This window comes from Aristolochia californica, unplaced genomic scaffold (assembly GCF_029961685.1).
Source record: "Aristolochia californica isolate CCGP_79_NKW_82.1479 unplaced genomic scaffold, dmAriCali1.0.hap1 SCAF_3, whole genome shotgun sequence".
In the NCBI taxonomy this organism is placed as follows: domain Eukaryota; kingdom Viridiplantae; phylum Streptophyta; class Magnoliopsida; order Piperales; family Aristolochiaceae; genus Aristolochia; species Aristolochia californica.
In genome coordinates, this window is record NW_027181992.1 from 9,076,891 (window position 1) to 9,097,150 (window position 20,260).

At 38.8% G+C, this 20,260-nt stretch overlaps 2 protein-coding genes across 3 annotated transcripts; both read left to right on the plus strand.

Annotated features, from left to right (window-relative positions):
* The first annotated feature begins 1,732 nt into the window (after window positions 1-1,732).
* On the plus strand, window positions 1,733-9,660 carry LOC137960471 (uncharacterized). Its single transcript, XM_068808103.1, has 2 exons — window positions 1,733-2,116; window positions 9,256-9,660. Exons 1-2 carry the CDS (start codon window positions 1,760-1,762, stop codon window positions 9,427-9,429), a joined length of 531 nt encoding a protein of 176 aa, XP_068664204.1. The 5' UTR covers window positions 1,733-1,759; the 3' UTR covers window positions 9,430-9,660.
* A 2,714-nt stretch (window positions 9,661-12,374) lies between these two features.
* On the plus strand, window positions 12,375-17,195 carry LOC137960144 (uncharacterized). 2 transcript variants are annotated; one of them, XM_068807646.1, is made up of 6 exons: window positions 12,375-12,886; window positions 14,383-14,468; window positions 14,584-14,706; window positions 14,829-15,524; window positions 15,605-15,827; window positions 15,930-17,195. In XM_068807646.1, the coding sequence occupies exons 1-6, from the start codon at window positions 12,625-12,627 to the stop codon at window positions 16,439-16,441; spliced, it is 1,902 nt and encodes a 633-aa protein (XP_068663747.1). In that variant the 5' UTR covers window positions 12,375-12,624; the 3' UTR covers window positions 16,442-17,195. The 2 variants fall into 2 exon arrangements, with proteins under 2 accessions (XP_068663747.1, XP_068663748.1); XM_068807647.1 differs by lacking the exon at window positions 12,375-12,886 and adding an exon at window positions 13,912-13,957 and having other exon boundaries at window positions 14,412-14,468.
* Window positions 17,196-20,260: the final 3,065 nt, after the last annotated feature.

Below are 20,260 nucleotides of genomic sequence, written 5' to 3' on the forward strand. Positions count from 1 at the left end.
TTAGTAAAGGAAGAAGAAAGGTATTCACCGCTTCCGTCCGTGTGGAGGGTTTAGGGAGGAAAGGGAGGCCGAGCAAGAACAGTAGTTACAAACTATTCACAGGAAGCCCAAGGCTATTTATCATCCTCTGGGACGACATAGCAGATAAAGAATCACAAATAGTTTTAACCTTACTGATGACATCGTTGATGGAGGTATTTGATCCTTTCAAAGCGTATGTAGTGGCTGATGGAACTGAAGTTCCCTCATCTTAGATTGGTGAGTTTCCAGTGAAGCTTACCTTCTTCCGACATGGTGGCATTAAGCCAACTCACAAGGAGTAGGTCCGTCTTATCTCAAATCAAATAATCTAGGATTGAGACTAAGGTGGTGGAAACGGCAGAGCAGAGAATCGTTTTTGAGGGAGGTTCTTGATCTAAGATGAGGTTGGTAGAGATCGTTTTTTTACGTACACAATCGAGTTAACTTAGACTGCACTTTGGGTTTGTGATTGGAAGACACAAGAACCCTAATAAGAGCGAAAAAGACACAAGAAACATAAATTAATTACATCAATGTCACTCTAATTACATTGTATCTTCCGACATGTTTAAAATGTATATAAACCTATTAATACCCCCTTGGGCTTATGCTATTGGGACCTAAACACACACATAGTTTACAAGCAAATGAGAGTTGTCATTCCCTTTTACCTCTTAAAAAATCTCAAGCATAATTACTTTGCTGCATTAACTGGTACAAACAAGCCCAATTATTCAGTTACATGATGAAAATGGCAGCAATGCTACCACATTTTCCTAGAGAAAATCAATCAGATCATCCGTGGTCATCATTCTTATGAGCTAGAACAAATGGCTGGGGTGGACCGGACTCGAACAAGAACCGTGCAATGTTTAGAGCCTCTTCGTTCACCTCTTCTTCCGCCATTCCGACCTCGATGACCCACATAAGCAATGCTAGCCCCGTCACAGAGAGAAAGAGAGGCCCCAGAAAGAGCAGAAACTCGATCCATGGAGAAACAATGAACATGCCCTACAGAAGATGAAACCAGCATATAGAATGAAGAACGGTTGAGGGGAGGTTGGTTTTTGAAGTAGGCATTTATAGGAAAAGCAGCAGTGGCTTTCCACTCCTTTCATGGGTAATGTCATGCATTTCGTGATTCACGAAAAAGGAAAATACGAGCAGGAAAAGCAAAAGAGGAGAGAATGTCACAAGAAGTTTGATGTCGCTTCTCAAGTCATCATCATATAGAACATTGGTTGTTACAGGGATTAAGAAGGATCCAGGATACAAAGAGGCGTGAGCCTGTGGTCATCTCTGTTCCAACAAGAACGGAAGAAGGGGATTCTTCATCCATGGTGATTTTCGGCTGTATGGGCATACCGTCGCTACAAAGGACAAATGCCTTTTTTTATTTTTTTGTTAATCACAGAATGCAAATGCTAATGCTACTTGTAACTCGTAAGAAGCAAGCTTTAGGCAGCTTCCATTTCTTGGAATATGCTACTGGGAGACTTGCTAGGCCAATCGGAAAATCGGTTCACCGGTGCTATGCCAATCACAACTCTTGAGAGTTGAGAATAGATCAAGTAAAATGAAAAAATAACGCTTACCAAACAAAATCAGAGAAAAGCTTCAATCAGTCAATTAATCAATCCTTATGCTGCATATGGTCTCACTTATCGCGTAAGATACTGTTGAGCAAACTCTCATTTTATGGTGATGAGGCTGCCACTCTCGCGCTCCTCATCCCTTCATGGCTTTATCCTCGGCCGCACCTCTCTTCCTCACGCCCCGGCCCGTACCCAGGTTCCCTCTTCCAGCTACTCCTCTCCTCGTCCCTTCTCGTCGATGGGACTCGCTCATCCCTCGTGCCAGGCGGGTCTCTTCTCGCAACAGAAAGTCACTCACCTCAACCCCCACTCGTGAGGAGTCGCTCCAACGGTCTCCCCCTTCCGGGGAGGGACCTGATACTGTTTCATCTGACTCCGTGGATGATGGGTATTTCTTGCCCGAGCTCCCCGGCGACAAGCCTAACTTCTGGGAGGGCCCGCAGTGGGATGCCCTCGGCTTCTTTGTTCAGTACATGTGGGCCTTCGGCGTCGTTTTCGCGGTTCGTTTTTCTGATTTCTTGTTACTGCTTGTCTTGCGTGATCTGAGAATGGTCGTGATTTTCTTAGTGATGAATCTAAATTCATTGTCTCCTGGTGCTCTAAGGCCCCTTGACTGTCGAATGGAAGTAGGGAATCTCTGAGGGTTAGATTGAGTGTGGGATGTCATTCCTGTCTGAGAATTTGGAACTTCAGATTATCCGACAAACTGAATTGCTGATCAAACACGAGCTGTAGAATTTTGATATTGGTGGGCTGCAGGTTCTTTGGTCCTTTGTTTAGCTGGAATATCGCTACCAATAAATTGAGCTTATACTTGACGCGTTGGTTGTTCTGTTCTTGAACAACTGAAACTCTATTGTGTTCTGCGTTTTGATTGGAGATAAACCGTTATCCAACGTTGACAGGGGTAGCTGCCACAGAGGAGATTTTTCTGTTAGTGTATGATGAGATAGAATTCTTTGGTTTATGTTTTGGCAGGGGAGACTTCTTTAGGTATCTAAAGCAATGTCTTGGTCTGAAGTTCTTTTTTTGCCGCAATATAAGTAACATTGTTATTAGGAAGAAGCTTCATTCTCTTCTTTGAGGTTAATTGAATAACGTGAGGAGGAATTGGACGTGGTAGTGACTCAGCAAGAACCATTGAAAGACTATATTATTAAGTTCTTTCTTTAAGTGAAAGCAACAGCATGCTTCTTGAATTCTGAACATGAAGAAGTTAGTCTGTTGTAAGAGGGCACTGAGAATGAATAAATTTCTGTTTATCATGTAAGAAACTATAGATTCCTCTGTACGATGGAGGAGGGAGGGCTCTCTAGAGCCTAGTATATACTCTTTTTCATGGTGTTGTGCCCCTTACTTAATATGAAGATAACTATAGAGTGCATGCTGGCTTGCTAAAGGATTTGTGGAAACCCTGTATAGTTTACTATCAACACTATATATTCTCAATATCATATGGTTGAGGATCAAAGGAGAAAAAAAAAAATTGAGAACTTTCTTTGTTTAATTATGGTAGAGTATGCAAATCAATAAAGAATTGGCAAATGCACCTTGTTTGATCTACAACTTTGTTTTGTCTTGGATGAGAGTCCTACCTTTCTTTTAGAATGAGAAACAAGAGATTGGATGATAGAATTGGCAAGAAATCTCCTGTTGCAGCAAAGTTTGCTATTTAGACATCTTAGTTACTAAGTATCTGTTTACAGACCCCTTAGCCTTTATAGTAGAGTAGCTAAGAGCTTCTGGTAATTTGTCAACATAGGGATCGTTCTAAGGGCTTTGAGGAACGTCTTCTGTTTCCCTTATCAAGCAAGCCACAAGTCATAGGTATTTGATGCCATCTTGGGTTGTAAGTCCCTTTTCCTAGAATTTGTAAAATGCATCAGCAAATTTTTGTTCTTTATTAACACAAATTTAATGAGCTGATTATTTAAACTGTTATTTCATTTATGCATGAAGATTAATGTTGAATCTAGAGTTGTTTTAAATATTTGTATAGCATGTTATCAAATCCAAATTTCTGTAACTTCAGCTCTTATTATTACTTATTTTCTGATGGCTGAAGTCTTATACGCCCAACTCCTGATACAGTTTGTTGGTACCTTTGTTCAAGAGAACAAAAATATTTTACAGTTTGTCTATGAAGGTTCTCTATAAGATATATTGTCTTATACGCACCGCACCCTCATATCCATGGTCCAGTAACTAGTTGGCAACTCAAGTGATTTAGCCCACCTTATGTTTACAGAATTACTCATTCAGTAATCTTCTTGCAAGGTCCAAGTGATTTTCTAAAAAACTTGGGGATTTCACTTGCATTTTCTGGCACCTGGAATGTCCCATTAAGAACTTGGTCAGTAACCCAATACATTTAGTCTCCATAAGGATTCTAGCAATTTATATTCTGGTAGAAGTTTTTTATATGGGATGCCTTGAGCATGTAAGAGCTGTTGGTTTTTGATAGACCCTAAATTCGTTTTACTTACTCTAGAAGGAGTTAGCAGCAGCTGAAGGATAATTAGAAGAATTAACAGTTGATTAATGAGGACAGGGGTATTTTTGGAATTTTACGGTTTTAAGTGGTTACGGGGATCGTGGGGGAATAGAGGTACAGCAGAGAGAGAGAATGGGCATTCGGGATTTGTTCTTTAGAGTCTTGCTTAGGGAGAGTGCTGGTCTCTCGAATACCAGTGGCTATGTTCGTTGATTTTCTTTGAGTTCGACAGTGATTTCGACAGTGGATTTTCCGCATTTCCTTCTATTGTATTCACACAAAGTTTGATTACGACTATCGGAGGTCTATCATTGCTATCGAGGAGACATCGTCTGCTCAAGGTTGGTTTATTTATCTCGATTTCGGCAGTGAATATTTGTCATTTCTTTCCCTTTTGTTGGAAAATTTTCATTGCGGTTATCGGGTTACTTCATCTAGTATAAGAGCATCTCGTCGATCCTCATGGCTACTACCAGAATGGAATCGCGAGTAGATTCGGTGGAGGGAATTGTGAGTTCTGTAAGGGAGGAGGTGAGCTCGATGAAGGAGGAGATTCGGAAGATTCCGGCCATGGAGCAAGGGTTGACGACACTGATAGGGCGAGTTGAACAACTCTTGCGTACCCAAGAGGAACTCACCCAGAATCTGGCTGTGCAGAGTAAGTTGGCGACGACGAGACAGGGGTTGAACTCGGCAATGGGCGATAACTCGATCCAGAGAGGTATTGGAAATGGACGAGACGGTGGCGAGGTTGACCGGAATATGCAGGGCCGATTTGAAGTGCGACCCAAAAGGTTAGAGTTGCTAGTTTTTGAGGGAGAAGACCCCGATGATTGGATTTACAGAGCTGAACGCTATTTCTCGCTAAACCGAGTATCTCACGGTGAAAAACTGGAAGATGTCGTAGTATGTCTGGAAGGGGAGGCGTTAAAATGGTTCAAGTATGAAAATAACAGGAGGGAGATCATGAACTGGGAAGAATTTCAGTCCTTATTGTTGAAACGGTTCCGAAGTTCCGAAGACGACTTTCCTTATGAGAAATTTCTGGTGTTGAAGCAGGAGACCATTGTGAGAGTTTACAAAAGGCGATTTGAGGATTTGGCTTCCACGTTGGAAGATATTCCAGAGAAGGTGTTGAAGTCCAACTTTGTTAATGGGCTTAAGCCAGAAATTCGGGCTGAGGTGAGGGTGTTGGAGCCCAATGGGTTGGAAAGGACCAAAAGTTGGAAGAGAAAAATAAAGTTATTAAATAGACTCGGTTTGGGTTGGGTACTCCAAAACCAGCGGGGACCATAGTTGGGGGTAATGGGAGGACCACGACAATAGCAGAAACGACGAAACAGGGGATGGAGAAGAGGGCGCCATTCAGGAAACTCACGGAAGCCGAAATCCAATACCGGAGAGAGCGGGGTTTGTGCTACCGTTGTGATGAAAAATTCTCAGCTGGGCATAGATGTAAAAACAAGGATCTACAAGTGCTGATTTTACAAGAGCTGGAAGAAGAAGATATAGAGGATGGCGACGATGGAAAGTGTGAACAATAGGAAGAAGAGGTTAGGGCGGTTGCTCAAATAGTGGAGGTGTCGTTGAATTCGGTAGTTGGATTAACCCTTCTGAAGACCATCAAGATTGCGGGAAGCATCGGAGAACAACCAGTCATCGTGCTCATTGATGGAGGAGCAACCCATAATTTTATTTCCATTACAGTGGTAGAAAAACTGCACCTGCTTTTATCTCCAACAGTAAAGTATGACGTTCAATTGGGCACAAGTGTGACACTACCCAGGGAAGGAATTTGTAAAGGGGTTCAATTAACTCTTCAAAGAATAGAGATCGTGGAGGATTTTCTGCTTTTGGAATTGGGAAGCACCAATGTTATTTTGGGTGTACAATGGTTGGAGACCTTAGGAGGAACGTATATGAATTGGAAAACCCATGTTATGAAGTTTAGATTGGGTAATGAGACAGTGGTGTTAAAGGGAGATCCCTCCTTGCACAAAACTTTGGTTTCACTCGAGGCGATGATGCGTACTCTCAAGCATGAGGGACATGAGGTTCTTGTGAAATTGGGAAGTACCACAGTGGCAGCGTCACAATCGAAGGAGGACACGACAACGATGGTGAAGAGAGTTTTGACGAAGTTTGGGGATGTTTTTGCTATGCCCCAAGAGTTACCACCAAAACAGGAAAAGGAACATGCCATAACTTTGAAGGATGGAGCTTCAACGGTGAGTGTTCGTCCATATCGGTACCCCCAAATACAAAAAGATGAAATAGAGAGATTGGTGGGAGAAATGTTGGCTGCTGGAATAATACAGCCTAGCACTAGCCCTTTTTCAAGTTCTGTGCTCTTAGTCAAGAAGAAAGACGGAAGCTAGAGATTTCGTGTGGACTATAAAGCCCTTAACAAGGAAACTATTCCGGATAAGTTTCCCATTCCAGTGATCGATGAGTTGTTAGATGAGCTTCATGGAGCACAAGCCTTTTTGAAGTTGGACTTGAAGTCGGGATACCACCAAATCAGAATGAAAGCAACTGATGTGCACAAGACAACTTTTCAGACTCATGAAAGACACTACAAATTCTTGATCATGCCTTTTGGGCTTACCAATGCACCGGCTACATTTCAATCCCTTATGAATGAGGTATTCAAACCTTTTCTCCGGCGATTTGTATTGGTATTCTTCGATGATATTCTAATATATAGTCCAAGTTGGAGTGCTCATTGTGATCATTTAGTAGCTGTTTTGGAGAAATTAAAAGAACACAGGTTGTATGCTAATTCTAAGAAGTGTTCTTTTGGGAGAGAACAGATAGAATACTTGGGACATATCATCTCTAGAGAGGGGGTGTCAGTTGATCCTAGTAAGGTACAAGCTATGGATGATTGGCCAGCATCAACCACACTTAAGGAATTAAGGTACAGGCTATGGATGATTGGCCAGCATCAACCACACTTAAGGAATTAAGGGGTTTCCTTGGTCTTACAGGGTACTACCGGAAATTTGTTTCGGGTTGTGGAGATATTGCTAGACCCTTGACGGATCAATTAAAAAAAGATAGATTTGGGTGGTCGGATGAAGCAACCGGGGCGCTTGAGCGTTTGAAGGAAGCCATGACTACAGTACCAGTTTTGGCTCTACCTGATTTTTCAAAGCTGTTTATTGTGGAGACTGACGCTTCTGGATATGGGCTAGGGGTTGTTCTATTGCAAGATCAACAGCCGGTTGCATTTTTTAGTCAAGTATTGAGTGAACGAGCCCAACTGAAGTCTATTTATGAAAAAGAGCTAATGGCCATTGTGTTGGCTATTCTGCTTGGAAGGAGGTTTTTGGTGCGAACTGACCAGCAAAGTTTAAAATTTTTGTTGGAACAGCCTCTCGTAAGTGTTGAATATCAACGTTGGTTGGTGAAATTGATGGGCTATGACTTTGACATTCAATATCAACCGGGGGCAAGTAATAGAGTGGCGGATGCACTCTCTTGTAAACCTGACATGATGAATATAGTTGCAGTTTCTGGGGTGCAATGGCTGGATATGGATGTGTTACAACAAGAAGTGGCAACAGACTCATTCTTACAACAAATTCTCACACGGTTGACAGCTGGTGACAAGGTAGTTGGGTTTCAAGTTGACCATGGGCAGCTCCTTTACAATGGTAGGTTGTTTTTATCTGCGACTTCTTCCTTAATTCCAACCTTATTGCGTGAATACCACTGCACATCTATTGGGGGCCATTCGGGAGAGGTTAAAACATATAGAAGTACTTGGCTTTCAGCTACCTACCAGGCCAGTCTTTTGGGTAGTATTAGCTAGGTGCTTAAGATTTGGTATTAGAGGAGGCACCCATGTCGCGAGTTCGAATCCCGGAGGGGGCGACCTTGGGGAGGGGGCGACTTAGCGGTGTCTCTAAAGTGGGCCGTCACTAGAGTGGGCCATCGCTAGAGTGGGTCATCGCTAGAGTGGGCCGTCGTGGTTGTCGGCTCGTGAAGGTAGGATGTGATGTTATGGTCCTGGGTTAAGTACTTGGCTTTCCGCTACCCACCAGGCCGGTCTTTTGGGTAGTATTGGCTAAGTGCTTAACAGTTTTGTCTCCTGAGTTTGCAAAAAAAAATTCTAAATATAATATTTGGTTAGTTCTTCATTGTTTGAAGAGTTTATCATCCTCAAATTCTTATCTAGCTGATATGAGAGAGAAGCTATTTCAAGTTTTAGTGTTTTTAAAGCAGAGTCCTAGTTTTTCCTGAGGATATTTTAATAGGCAGAGGTAAAATTTTCTAGTTTCCTGCATTTCTATTGCTTGCTGCATTTCTGCAGATACTCAAACTAGTTATGTTACCCCACTGGCACGTGGTATAGCAGCTCCTAATCTGAAATACCAAGATATTGAATACAATCATATAACCAAGTTGAAGAGGTTATTTTAAGTTTAAATAGCCTTGGGATGACACTTTTACCATTCAATAGTTAACTTATGTTCTTCATGAGATAGGGTAGAGATCTATGTGCTGTTTAAACCTTAGCAGCTATTATTTTTTTACATTTTCTGTGTATTAAGTTAATCAACAGTACGATACGTGTTAAACAAGAGTCAACTCAACTGTCAAAGCCAGCTGTCTTAAGACTACTTAAGACCACCCGTGTGATGTGAGATTACAAAATGCTTTAATGGGGTGAAAGGGATTGATTACCTTGATATCAATGAAGTGCCTACTCACGGTTTCCAAATCAGTGTTGCATATCAAATATATTGACTGATACCACATCAGGCTCGGACTATCCCTATGTGGTTCTGTATCAAGTCCCAGCAGTAGATACAGCAATATTAATCTGTCAACACGACCTATTGATATCAATATTTGGGTACTGGCACAGTACCATATACTGATTCAGCAAACCTTGGGCCCAATTATCCATGTGCCAAGAGGTTGATCTAATCTTAGGGTCCATAGTGCTTTTTAGGCTATTCAAAGTTGTTGTGATCTATTTTGCCATGTTGTTCTGACATTCTTGTGCAAACTACTGCTGCATTTGTATGGAAGTATTGATTATCACTTTGCAGTAGAAAGTTGTGATTAATTTGGTAAAGTTTTGTTGTTTCTTCTTATTTGATTACAATATTGGCCAACTTCATTCTCTTTCAGCTAATCGCTTGTGGCGTTGCTGTTGCCACATACAATGAAGGGGCAACAGATTTTAAAGACACTCCTGTATATAAAGAGTCGGTCCAGTCAAGAGAACTGCTTGATGAACCAGAGGCATCCGATTCTGGAGTTTTTGAGGGCAACCCTACAGAGAATGCTCCAAGTTTGGACTAGCTTTATCTCTTGATCTGTGGGAGGAGTTGATGCCGTTGTCGTTCTGGATGCCATTGTAACGAACAGGTTGTCATTTTTAAGTAGACTATTCTGTTTATTATGCTGTATTTTTTCACCCCTTATTTGTCTGCAATTTAGCTTACAGATGAGTTTCTCAGGAAGGAACAAGAAAGGTGTCTGTAATTTACCAGAGGCTCTTGATTATATTTTCATTGCTGATGTTTATAATCACTTGTGCGATAACTGAAACAGGCAAGAGTATGAAAAAGTGAGCATCAGAGAGTTTGGTTTGTTATCCCTTCCTGACCTGAGCAAAGATGAGTTTTCCAAGAGTGAAAAATGTTTTGGTGAGGGAGGGGGGCACTAATGCCTAATTCTCCTTCCTTTCAAATTAATGCTTATATATTCCTCTTAACATCATCAGAGACATCAATGCAATCTTGATATTGGGTCGAAGCAACTCGTTTTCTGCTTTGGCTTAATTTTTTCACCTCCCACTTCAAACTTTATTTTCCCCTCTCCCTATTTTCTTCTTTTTCCACTTTTAGTGAGAGAAACAAATTTTGAATTGAAGTGTCATAACCTACCATGACATGCTTAAGATTTTAATTAGCAAATAATTATTTAATTTAATTATTATTTACTTTCTATTATTTTTAGTTGGTTTCTTTGCAAGTAAGAATTAATTTATCTTTTAATATTATTTTTTCACAAATTATTTTGTTCATATCAAGGGTCATATTAGGAAAAAGAAAGGAGAAACTGTTAGGGTATGTTTGGAAAAGAAGAGTCCTAAAATGAAAAAAAACTCTAATTTGTTACCCATCTCAAAGTGCACATTTAAGACGAAACTCAAGTTTAGAATTCGTCCACTCGGTTTCAAAGCGAATAAGCAACTTTGGCAAAACAAGAATAACAACTCAAAAAAAGAGAAGAAAAAAATCGGATTTTAACATCCAATAGGCTACCATCATAATCTTTAATTATTCTGATATTGATATCTCTCTCTAAAAACATCGGATTGTGAAACAATTTATTGAGTTAGAAAATAGACTTATAGAAATTTCTCTTAAGATATAATTCTTTTTATAAATTCTCGTTCTTGATGGTACAAAATGTCTAAAAAACTAAGTTTTTTGTTGCTACTATTTATAGAAAACTCATATTGCCAAAAAAAAAAAAAATTGAGTCGAAAATCTAGACTTAAAGAACTTTTCGCCAATATATAATTTTTAACATGAAAAGTATCGTATGAATGTGTAAACTCCAAGGAAAAATGGGTACCTAGAAAAAAAAAACATCAATAAGAAATAAAACTTATCTTCTTTCCTTCTTCTTATTCTACCCCTTTTTTCTCCATCATAAGACTGTCGCTAGGGGTGGTATCGAACCGAGCCGGTTCACGAATAGCTCGATTTTGATTTTAAAATTTTCGATATCGAATCGAATTCGAGATTGGATTCAGGGTTCGTTTAAGTAAACGAGCCAAACTTGAGTGAGTTGGGTTTATGCGATGGATGGTGAATTGGCGGGAGATGGAGAGATTTGCGAAGGGCTGGGTTGGTGATGGTAAAGGATTTGTCAAGATTTTGGAAGCACATCAATTCGTTTGAGACACCGACACAGTGGAGATACCATCCGCTGATGATGACCAGTGGGCGTAATGAAGGAGCTCTGGTTGTGTGGATTTTGAGGACAATGGGTTCACATGCAATGCTATGCAGAGCTTGCAGACAATCTTGAATCGAATAATGTCTCTCACGGGCAACCAGCTCAAGATCTCGAAGACTATTTCATCAGGGATTTGAGAGCACCCTGGTACTGTAGTCGTGGTATGTTCTTCATTCTCTGTTTCTCCTCATGAGTACTACTCCATGGTTGATGAATTTGGGCTCATTCCTAATAGATATCAAAGTAACCATGATAAGAGGATCAAAACTTCTGTAATACCCATCGATGCTCTATTTTCAAGAAGATTCCATGTTTCTGCTACCATGCTAGCAATTATGTACAAAGCTCATTCCTAATTTTTGTAGAGGTCATGCTCAATTTAAAGTATAATTTATGTATAATTTTATGTATAATTTATTTGATACATATTTTACCTACAATTTTAAATGTAGGTTAGAGCTCGATTACAATTTTAGACTCGAGGATGGACTTAACTCGAGTTTGAGTTCAAAATATTTAAATTAAACCTATATCAAACATATACAAGTTCGGACTCGACTCGACTTAATGCCACCCATAAATATCGCTGAAATAGAACCAAGTCATGTTTAATTTTGGAAGAGCATTATTGGGTTCCCTCTTATCTACTATCTATAGCAAAACATGATAAGAGACACTAATGTCCACACTCTCCTTACACCCTTGGAAATAAGATATTATGAGAAAATACTTTCTAAAAACCTAAATAAATAAATTATATATCTAAATTTATTTTTTTAAAAAAAATAAAAAAAATTAATATTTATTTTAAAAATTATTTGTATTGAAACAAAGGTGGGGAATCCCCTCGTTTTACCCTTCCCTTTCCTTTCCTTTTATATATAGTCTCTATGGTAGAGTTGTTTTTCAAGTTGAATAAAATATTAAAAATAAATAAATTATAAAAAAAGAGAATCTTATTTAAAAAAGATGTTTTAGAAAATTGGAGGAAAAGGTATGAGTCGGGGCCCCAGTGGTCCGACTGGAGTAAGGTGATGGGGCCCAGATTTTCTAAAAGCCCAAACTACCCCGGGTTATTTTGTAATTCTCTGCATTTTCAAACCCCTTATTCGCCATTTCCTTAGAGTCCACCACCTTCCTGGCCGTTTCGTTAGCATTTATGAATTTAACAGTCGTGGGCGGCATCTCCGCCGTTGATCCTCACGCTTTCGCACAATTTCAAATTAAGTTAAACTAGCAGAAAAAAACGCCCAATATCGGGTTACCGTCTTAAAGAGAGGGAATCAGGAAACCTAGAGCGAAGAAGAAGAAGAAGAAGAAGAAGAAGACGAGGGAAGAGCCGCCGCTCCCTTTCATATCCCTTTATTTATACGCTTCCTTCAGAAATGATTTAGATCTCCTCCTCTCCTTATCTCTGGATTTAGTCTTTCGGGATAACGTTAGGGTCTTGTTTGTTTATTTATTTGGCATTTTTCTTTTCTGTTTCGGAGAACAAAGAACGCGGATCTCCTCTGTGACAAACCGATGGCCGATGCCATGGATGGCAAGCTTTTTGTGAGATGGGAAGAGGTTTCTGTTTCCAACGAGAAGGGCAACCGAGTTGTTCATTATTTTCTCAATCGGGCAGATGGTGGATCTGAACTTGCCGTGGTCGGAAAAGAGAGGAGCTTGAGGCATATGATCTATACCGTTCCTAATCATTTCTTGAGGTCGCTGAGACCCTCCTCGTGTCTCAAGTGGCGCTCTAGAAGAGAAGTGGTGGATTGGCTTTCCTCTCTTGTTACAGGTTTGTGTCTTCTGTTCATTTTGGGGCCCTTTTTGGTCTTTCTTTCGAATCGTGTGTCTTTCCGTTTCCCGGTTTGAAAGCTTTCTTTCAGTTTTGTTTGGGCTTGCTGGGATCTACGCCCTCACCGTGAACTGATTAAGTGGTTTCATATCTATTTGAGAGAGATTTTTTTTTTTTTTTTTTTGTGATTGAAACTGAGAATACGTTTTTGTTTTCGTTTTGTGGAGCCTTTTAACACGGGCTCTTGTATTTACTGCTTCTAGTGATGTCGGTCCTTTCTTATCTACTCTCCCTTCTGATTCTCCTTTTTGTAAAGAATTCTCTTTATCAACTGCTGTTTCTCTCTAATATGTTTTTATGTTTGTTCCGGAATGTTCTTTCATCAAACGGAGCGGAGTCAAGTTTGGATCTTTTGTTGCATTCTAGTGTTTCTCTTTTAACGGGGGGTGTCAATTTTGTTTTAGGCGATAACTCATTTTTATGGCTTTTGACTATCTCAATTTAGGAACAGTGCTGTAGTTTCTCCGCTTCCCCAAATTCAACCTCTCCTGTTACCGAATGACAGGTCAACTCTGTATCCGCCTTTTCCCGGAGGGATGAAGTAAGGTGTTGATATTATATCATATTTGTTTGTTTTTCTCTCTGGAAAAGGTGGGAGGGGAGAAATCGTTGTAGTTATTTAGCGTTTTGCATTTTTCTTTGTTTTGGGTGGAGACGTCCTCCGGTGAGTCGGTTCAAGCTTTTTTGAACCATATATATTTATTTTCCTCCTTGTTTAATTTGTTTGTTTTCATTCTCTTTCGGATCCTAGGCTGATATGTATAACACGGAGTTCTTATATCATCAGAAACGGGCTCAGCGAGATGTTCGTTCTTCTCGGTCCTTAACTTGTTGGAGTTTGTTAATTTAAGTCTTGAGTCACTGCCCATTCGAATCAAAGAAAAGCGATCTCGTTTCACGGCCTCAGTTGTCTCAGCTGGGTATACTTCAATTGTCTTATTTAGGTTTGCCAAGTTGCGATTGTGATGCCCATCCGGTGCTAATATTAATCAAATGGAAATGGTGACTGAGGTACCTTATCCAATTGAAGTGCCAACTTATTTCTCACTCGATCTTCACATAGATGCGGACCTTCTAAATTCGCCTTTCGAAGTGATAGAACGATTTGAAATATTTGGTTTCTCTGATTCATTAAATGTTTTTGTCCAAATTTTCTTTTATCTTGAAAAACATTTGTGTTTCGTTTTGTTTTTCCAAGCAGTTAAATCCCTCCTGATCGAATTTTCCCAATTAATATTTTAAGCCTTCTCCTGTTTTGTTTCTTTTAATCTGGATTTCAAGCAAATCGAAAAGAGGGTACTGATATACTCATTTATGATTTATTTAGCGATTGTTTTAGATTGTTTAGCACTTTCATTCTTCCAACTTCCGTACATGTAAACTTTTCTTCAGTAAAGGTCTGTTGTTATGAACAACTATTATGTTTTGTTTATCAGGTTCTGTTTCTTGTGGATCCTCTCCACAGGTTGATAGGTTTTCGGGCGAAGAAGATCCTTGCTCTGCTGAAGCTCCGTCTTCCAAGGTAATTATACAGTTAACCTGAAGTAAATGACTGCCGAGTCCTTTCTTCCACTGATTTACTTAATTACGTATACAGATTGCCATTCATTCTTTCTTTCTCTTCATTTCTCTTTCAGGGCTTTCTTGCAAGGAAAAATGGACAACCATCAAATGACTTTTTGTGGATTGGATCCCCTTGGACCTGCCGTAAGCGTCGAAGTCATTATCAGTCATTTTGCCGCAATGAAATTACAATATCTGTGAGTTATATTTCTTTTAAAATGATCTTCTAGATCCTCTTTTGTTATTTTTTCTCTTGTAATTACAGTGGGTTTTTTGCTAATCTTTTATTTATTTATTTATAAATATTTACATGCAACAGGTGCACGATTTTGTTTTTGTAATGACTGAAGGGTGTAAGAGACTAGTTGCATACTTGGAAGATATGTATGAAGACGTCAGAGGGAACAATATGGTTGTGGTACGATGGTTTCATAAAATTGATGAGGTTGGTATTGTTTTGCCTCCCAATTTTAATGACAGAGAGATTTTCTTTTCTCTTTGTCTTCAAGATCTCAGTGTTGAATGCATAGATGGGTTGGCAACGGTGCTAAGTCCTCAACATTTTCAAAGATTCTTGAATGAAGCAACAAGCGGACACTGGGATCCATACATGTGCCACCGGCAGTTCGATAATGATGATATAACACCATTTGATATCACCCTGGTCCAGGGTTACTGGAACCAAGAATTCCTTAAGTACATATATAGCGCGTCGGCTTCTGCTGGAAACAGACGGAAGCCCAGACGGAAGCAGAAAACTGTAAATTCTCAATGCAATGAAGCAGACAAGCCCTCTGCTAACAGCTCATCTCTCCATTCTTTATCTGAGAAGGATGCAGCTAAGATTGGCAGTTTCTCTCAGTTATCCGTAGGTTCTCAGGTGGAAGTTCTCTGTCAGGATAGTGGAATCAGGGGTTGTTGGTTTGTGGCTGTTATCATCAAGAGGCATAAAGACAAGGTGAAGGTTCGGTACCAGGAGCTGCAGGATCCTGATGATAATATGGGCAATTTGGAGGTATTTTTTGTTTGCTTTGCCCTAGGTTCTGCCTTGGCCATACTTTTTCTCTCTTCTTACTCGATTTTAATTCTTTGCAGGAATGGATTCTAGCTTCAAGAATTGCACCAATCGACAGATTGGGTCTTCGACTGGGTGAAAGAGCAATTGTGAGGCCGTGCCCTCCAAATGAAGGGAAGTCAGTGGCCTCCTTAGAAGACTTTTATGTTGGTTCTGCAGTAGAGGTGCGGTGGCATCAGGGCTGGTGGGAAGGGTTTATTGTTCAGAAATTGTCAGAGGACAACTACTCTGTTTATTTTCCAGGTATATTTATTCTTTTATCCATTTTATTGTGTTAAGTTGGTAGATGTTGTGGGATTAAAAGACTGAATGAATGGCTCTGTACTACACGTTTGTCGTTTGCAGGGGAAGGGCAAACTGCAGAATTCAGTTGGAGTAACTTAAGAGGTGCTAAAGATTGGGTATGCAACAGATGGAGTCCTATTAATCCGAGGCCAGATCTGGTGAATTTTGTCTTGAAAAGTGGAGGCGAGAAGAAAACCACTAGTGATTTACAGTCGACAGATGTTAGACAGTGTGGAAATTCTCAGGAAAGAAGCTTTGATCAATCAGAGGAGGCTCTCTGTATTAAACTTGGCGAGGATTCTCCTGCTGATGATAAGAAGGACACGAGAGTTGTTGATTTGAAGTGGAGCGTTTCTAAGAAGCGGAAACGGAGTATGTCTAAGAGTAGTTTGACTTCAAGGCGACGCAGGAGTGGTAGTCAGAACACGGGCAGCAGTTCAGACGACGCAGATGGCTGCGAGGGGTTCGTGGTTCCCAAGTCCATGAAAGTCGACCGTGAGGTGTGCAAGTACAGCAGTGATCCTCTGTTTATGTCATCTTTGCCTGTGTCGAACTTGGTCATGTCCAGATGATTTCTTCTCCTAAAATATATATATATCTGAAGCCTTCTTGCTGATCTCTATCCTAAAGAGGTTGCCATGTTGTTGTTGTTGTTGGCAGCCACATGGTTTTTAACCAGTGATGGAGAGTGATTCTACGGCACCGGCGTTGCCGTAGCCAAGGATGATTGCACCATGGTGTATCATATATGTTTTCAATCATCAACGTGAATGAATATGTTTCTGGAGACACCGGATGTTTGCCGCTGCTGTGAGTCAAGAGATAGCATATTGCCTGTGTCTGAATAGTCAGCAAAGACTCGAGACTGTTTTAACGATACGATGAAAGCGAAAAAACTCGAGTAGTTAATAACTATTATAATGAAAAGATGATACAGACCTTCGAATGAGAAGCATTCTAATTGAAGGACAGAGACGTAGCCTGGTGGTTGCAGATGAAACGTAGTGCCACAAACGCTGACGCTGCTGCCTCACCAGATCGTTCAAGTTGTCGCAGCACGACCTCGCCGGCCTAGGCATCAATCCCTGCACGAAAGGTGCGGACGGCGCGAGCAGCAACAATTGGGGTCCGCCGTCCGCCGTCCGCCGTCCGTAAGCTCCGAAGCGTTGGAGGAATGTGAACCTGGACCAATAGGAGTGAATGCCACGGAGACGGAGACGGTGACGATGGAAAGAGTAAGGACGCTCAAATGCACTCGGTGGTGTTGAAGTTTTGTTTTATTTTGATTTTTTAAACAAGTTTTAATAGAAAGCAATTGAGTCTGAACAAAATTGTTTTGAGGAGAATATTTCACCTACACAATGACATATGGTAAATTAGTGATCGATTAAACACATGAAATTCAAAACATTATTGCTAAGATTATGGCCAAAGGTATTCCAAAAGATGATACAATACAAACATCTACCCTCATAGAAAAACCTCATCCGTCATGGTCAAACTTTAAGATCCATATGAAGCATAAAAGAGAACTTCCCTCATTAGATGAAGTATTGATTTCAATCCAAATTAAAAAAAAAAAAAAACTTGGGTAGTGGTTTTAAAGTCAGAAGAAAAACAAATTTAATAGAATTTAAGAAGACTAACTTCACAAAGAAGAAACCCAAGAAATACCTTATCAAACCTAAACATAAAATTTAGAAGGATCAGAACAAGAGGGCATGTTATGTCTGTGCAAAATCAAAAGTCACTTTGCCAAACAGTGTACACACAGAAAAGGGAAAGACAAAAGAAAAAATCCAACTCCTTAGGCGAACATGATAATCTGGATTAACTCAACTGGAATAGATGATTGGTTAGTTAAAACTAACTTAGAGATGACTCTGGCATTTAACCCAACCAATTGATGGATTGATACATGAACAATTGTTCAAATTTGTTATGATATTTTCACCTTTTCTTCCTACCAAAAGCTTAAACGGAGAACTGTGACTATAAGCAATTCCAGTGTTGATCAAGTAATCAGGGAAGGAGAAGTAGGGTTGAAGTTTACATCTGGAAATATTCTTACTCCCCACAATGTGTAGTATGTGTTAGACGTAAAAAAAAAAAACTTTTTATTGACTTCCTTCTGAGTTAACTAGGTTATAAATTAGTATTTGAGTCAATTAAGGTTGTAATTACCAATGATGGGTTATTTAAATTAAATGTTACTTCTGCCAAGAGTATTGACGATAATAAAATTTCATCTTATGTCATACTAGATGATTCTTTTGACTTATCACACAGTAGACTTGGACACATAAATATGAACACTTTTAAAAGAATGATGAACTTGCATTTAATATCCAAAAATAATATCGATTTAAAAATAAATATGAGATTTGTGTCCAATAGAAAAACCTAGAAAGCCAATTAAGTAAAAAAGTAGTCTTTGGCTTACTGGAGTTCATACATAGTGACATCTATGCGATGAGTTGTATCTTGATTAGAAGAGGAAAATTGTATTTTATTACCTTTATAGGTGATATATTAAAATATTGTTGTTTGTATTTAATTAGGACTAAAGATGGAGCATTAGAAAATTTTTAAATTTATAATTTAGAAGTTGTGAATCAAACCTAGAAAATTATTAAAAAACTTAGGTCACATATAAGAGGAGAATATAGTTCTACAAATTTGAAAATTCTGTAAGAAACATAGTACATACACGAGACTACAACTCCCTATTCTCGTGAGTCCAATGGAGTTGCTGAAAGGAAGAACAAAATATTTTTAGACATGATTAAATTTATGTTGTCTAGTTCTCGTTTTTCCAACAATTTGTGTGGAGAAGTTTTACTTTCAACATGTAAAATACTTAATCGTAATATCATACAAGGATAATAAAAAAACACCATATGAATTATGGTGGGGTAGAAGACCTAGTCTTAAGTACTTTAAAATATGGGGTTGCTTTGCTATATTAAAAATTAGTTTAAAAATATGAAGAAACTGAGTCCTAAAACTTATAATGCAACTTTCATAGGATATGCAAAAAACAATAATGCATAACGATTTTTAGTAATACATTCAGATTTACCCAAAATTTCTATGAAAACAATTAAAGAATCCAATGATGTTGTGTTTTTTGAAAATGCTTTTCCTATGAAAGGAAAGAGGAAATTTGAATTAGGAAAAACTACTAGATGCCATGATGAGGCTACCATAATAGTGTCACAAACTGAACTTAGACCTAGGATAGAAAATAACCTAGGAGATGATTTTTTTTTTTAATAGAGGACGATCTATTGACTTATATCGAAGTGATAGAATCTAGTGATCCATCCTTGGGGGAGGAAGCAATTAAAATTAAAATGGATTCAACTCTTTCTCACCATACATGGGTAATGACAGACTTACCTCTAGGTTTTAGACTAATTAGAAACAATGGATTTTCAGAAGGAAACATATTCCAGATGGGTCCATAATGCTGAAGGTTTTAGCCAAAGAGGATGAATTGACTTTTTTTATACTTATTCTCTACTCACTAGGATAACTACAATTTTGTGTACTAATTGTATTGGCTGCATAATATAACCTCGAAATCTATCAAATGGATGTTAGAATTACCTTTCTTAATGGTGAATTAGATGAAGAAATTTATATGGAGTACCCGAGGGTTTAATAGTCCCGATCAAGAGAATAAAGTGTGTTAGTTAGTCAAATCCTTAGGTGGTCTAAAAGAAGCTCCTAGACAATGGTATGAAAATTTTGATAAGGTAATATTTTCTTATGGTTTCAATATATATGATTGTGACAAATGCATGTATCGGAAAACATACGATGAGTCTTTAATTATTTTATATCTTTATGTAGATGACATTTTAATATTTAGAAATGAAAATATCAAAATTTTGAAGGTAAAGAGATAGCTTAATGATAATTTTGATATTAAAGACCTAGGGGGTTAGTGAATGTAATCTTAAGAATTAAAATAATTAAAAATAGAAATGAGATTATCTTGAGTAAATTTCATTATATGGAAAATGTTTTGAAATGGTTCAAATATGGGAATTATGAACCAGTTAACACACTATATGATTCTAGCATAAAATTAATGAAAAATGGCGGGGAAAATATTTCTTAGATGATATACTCTAAAATTATTGGAAGTCTAATATATTTACCAAACTGTACTTGATCGAATATTTCCTACATAGTAGAAAGATTGAGAAGGTATATGAGTAAACTCGATAAAACTCATTCCGATGTTTTTGAAAGACTTATTAAATACTTAAAAGGTACCATTACTCATGGAATACACTATTCTAGATTTTCAAATGTACTAGAAGTGTACAATTATGTTAATATGAATTTTGATTCCGATAATATATAAAGCCACCTATGGT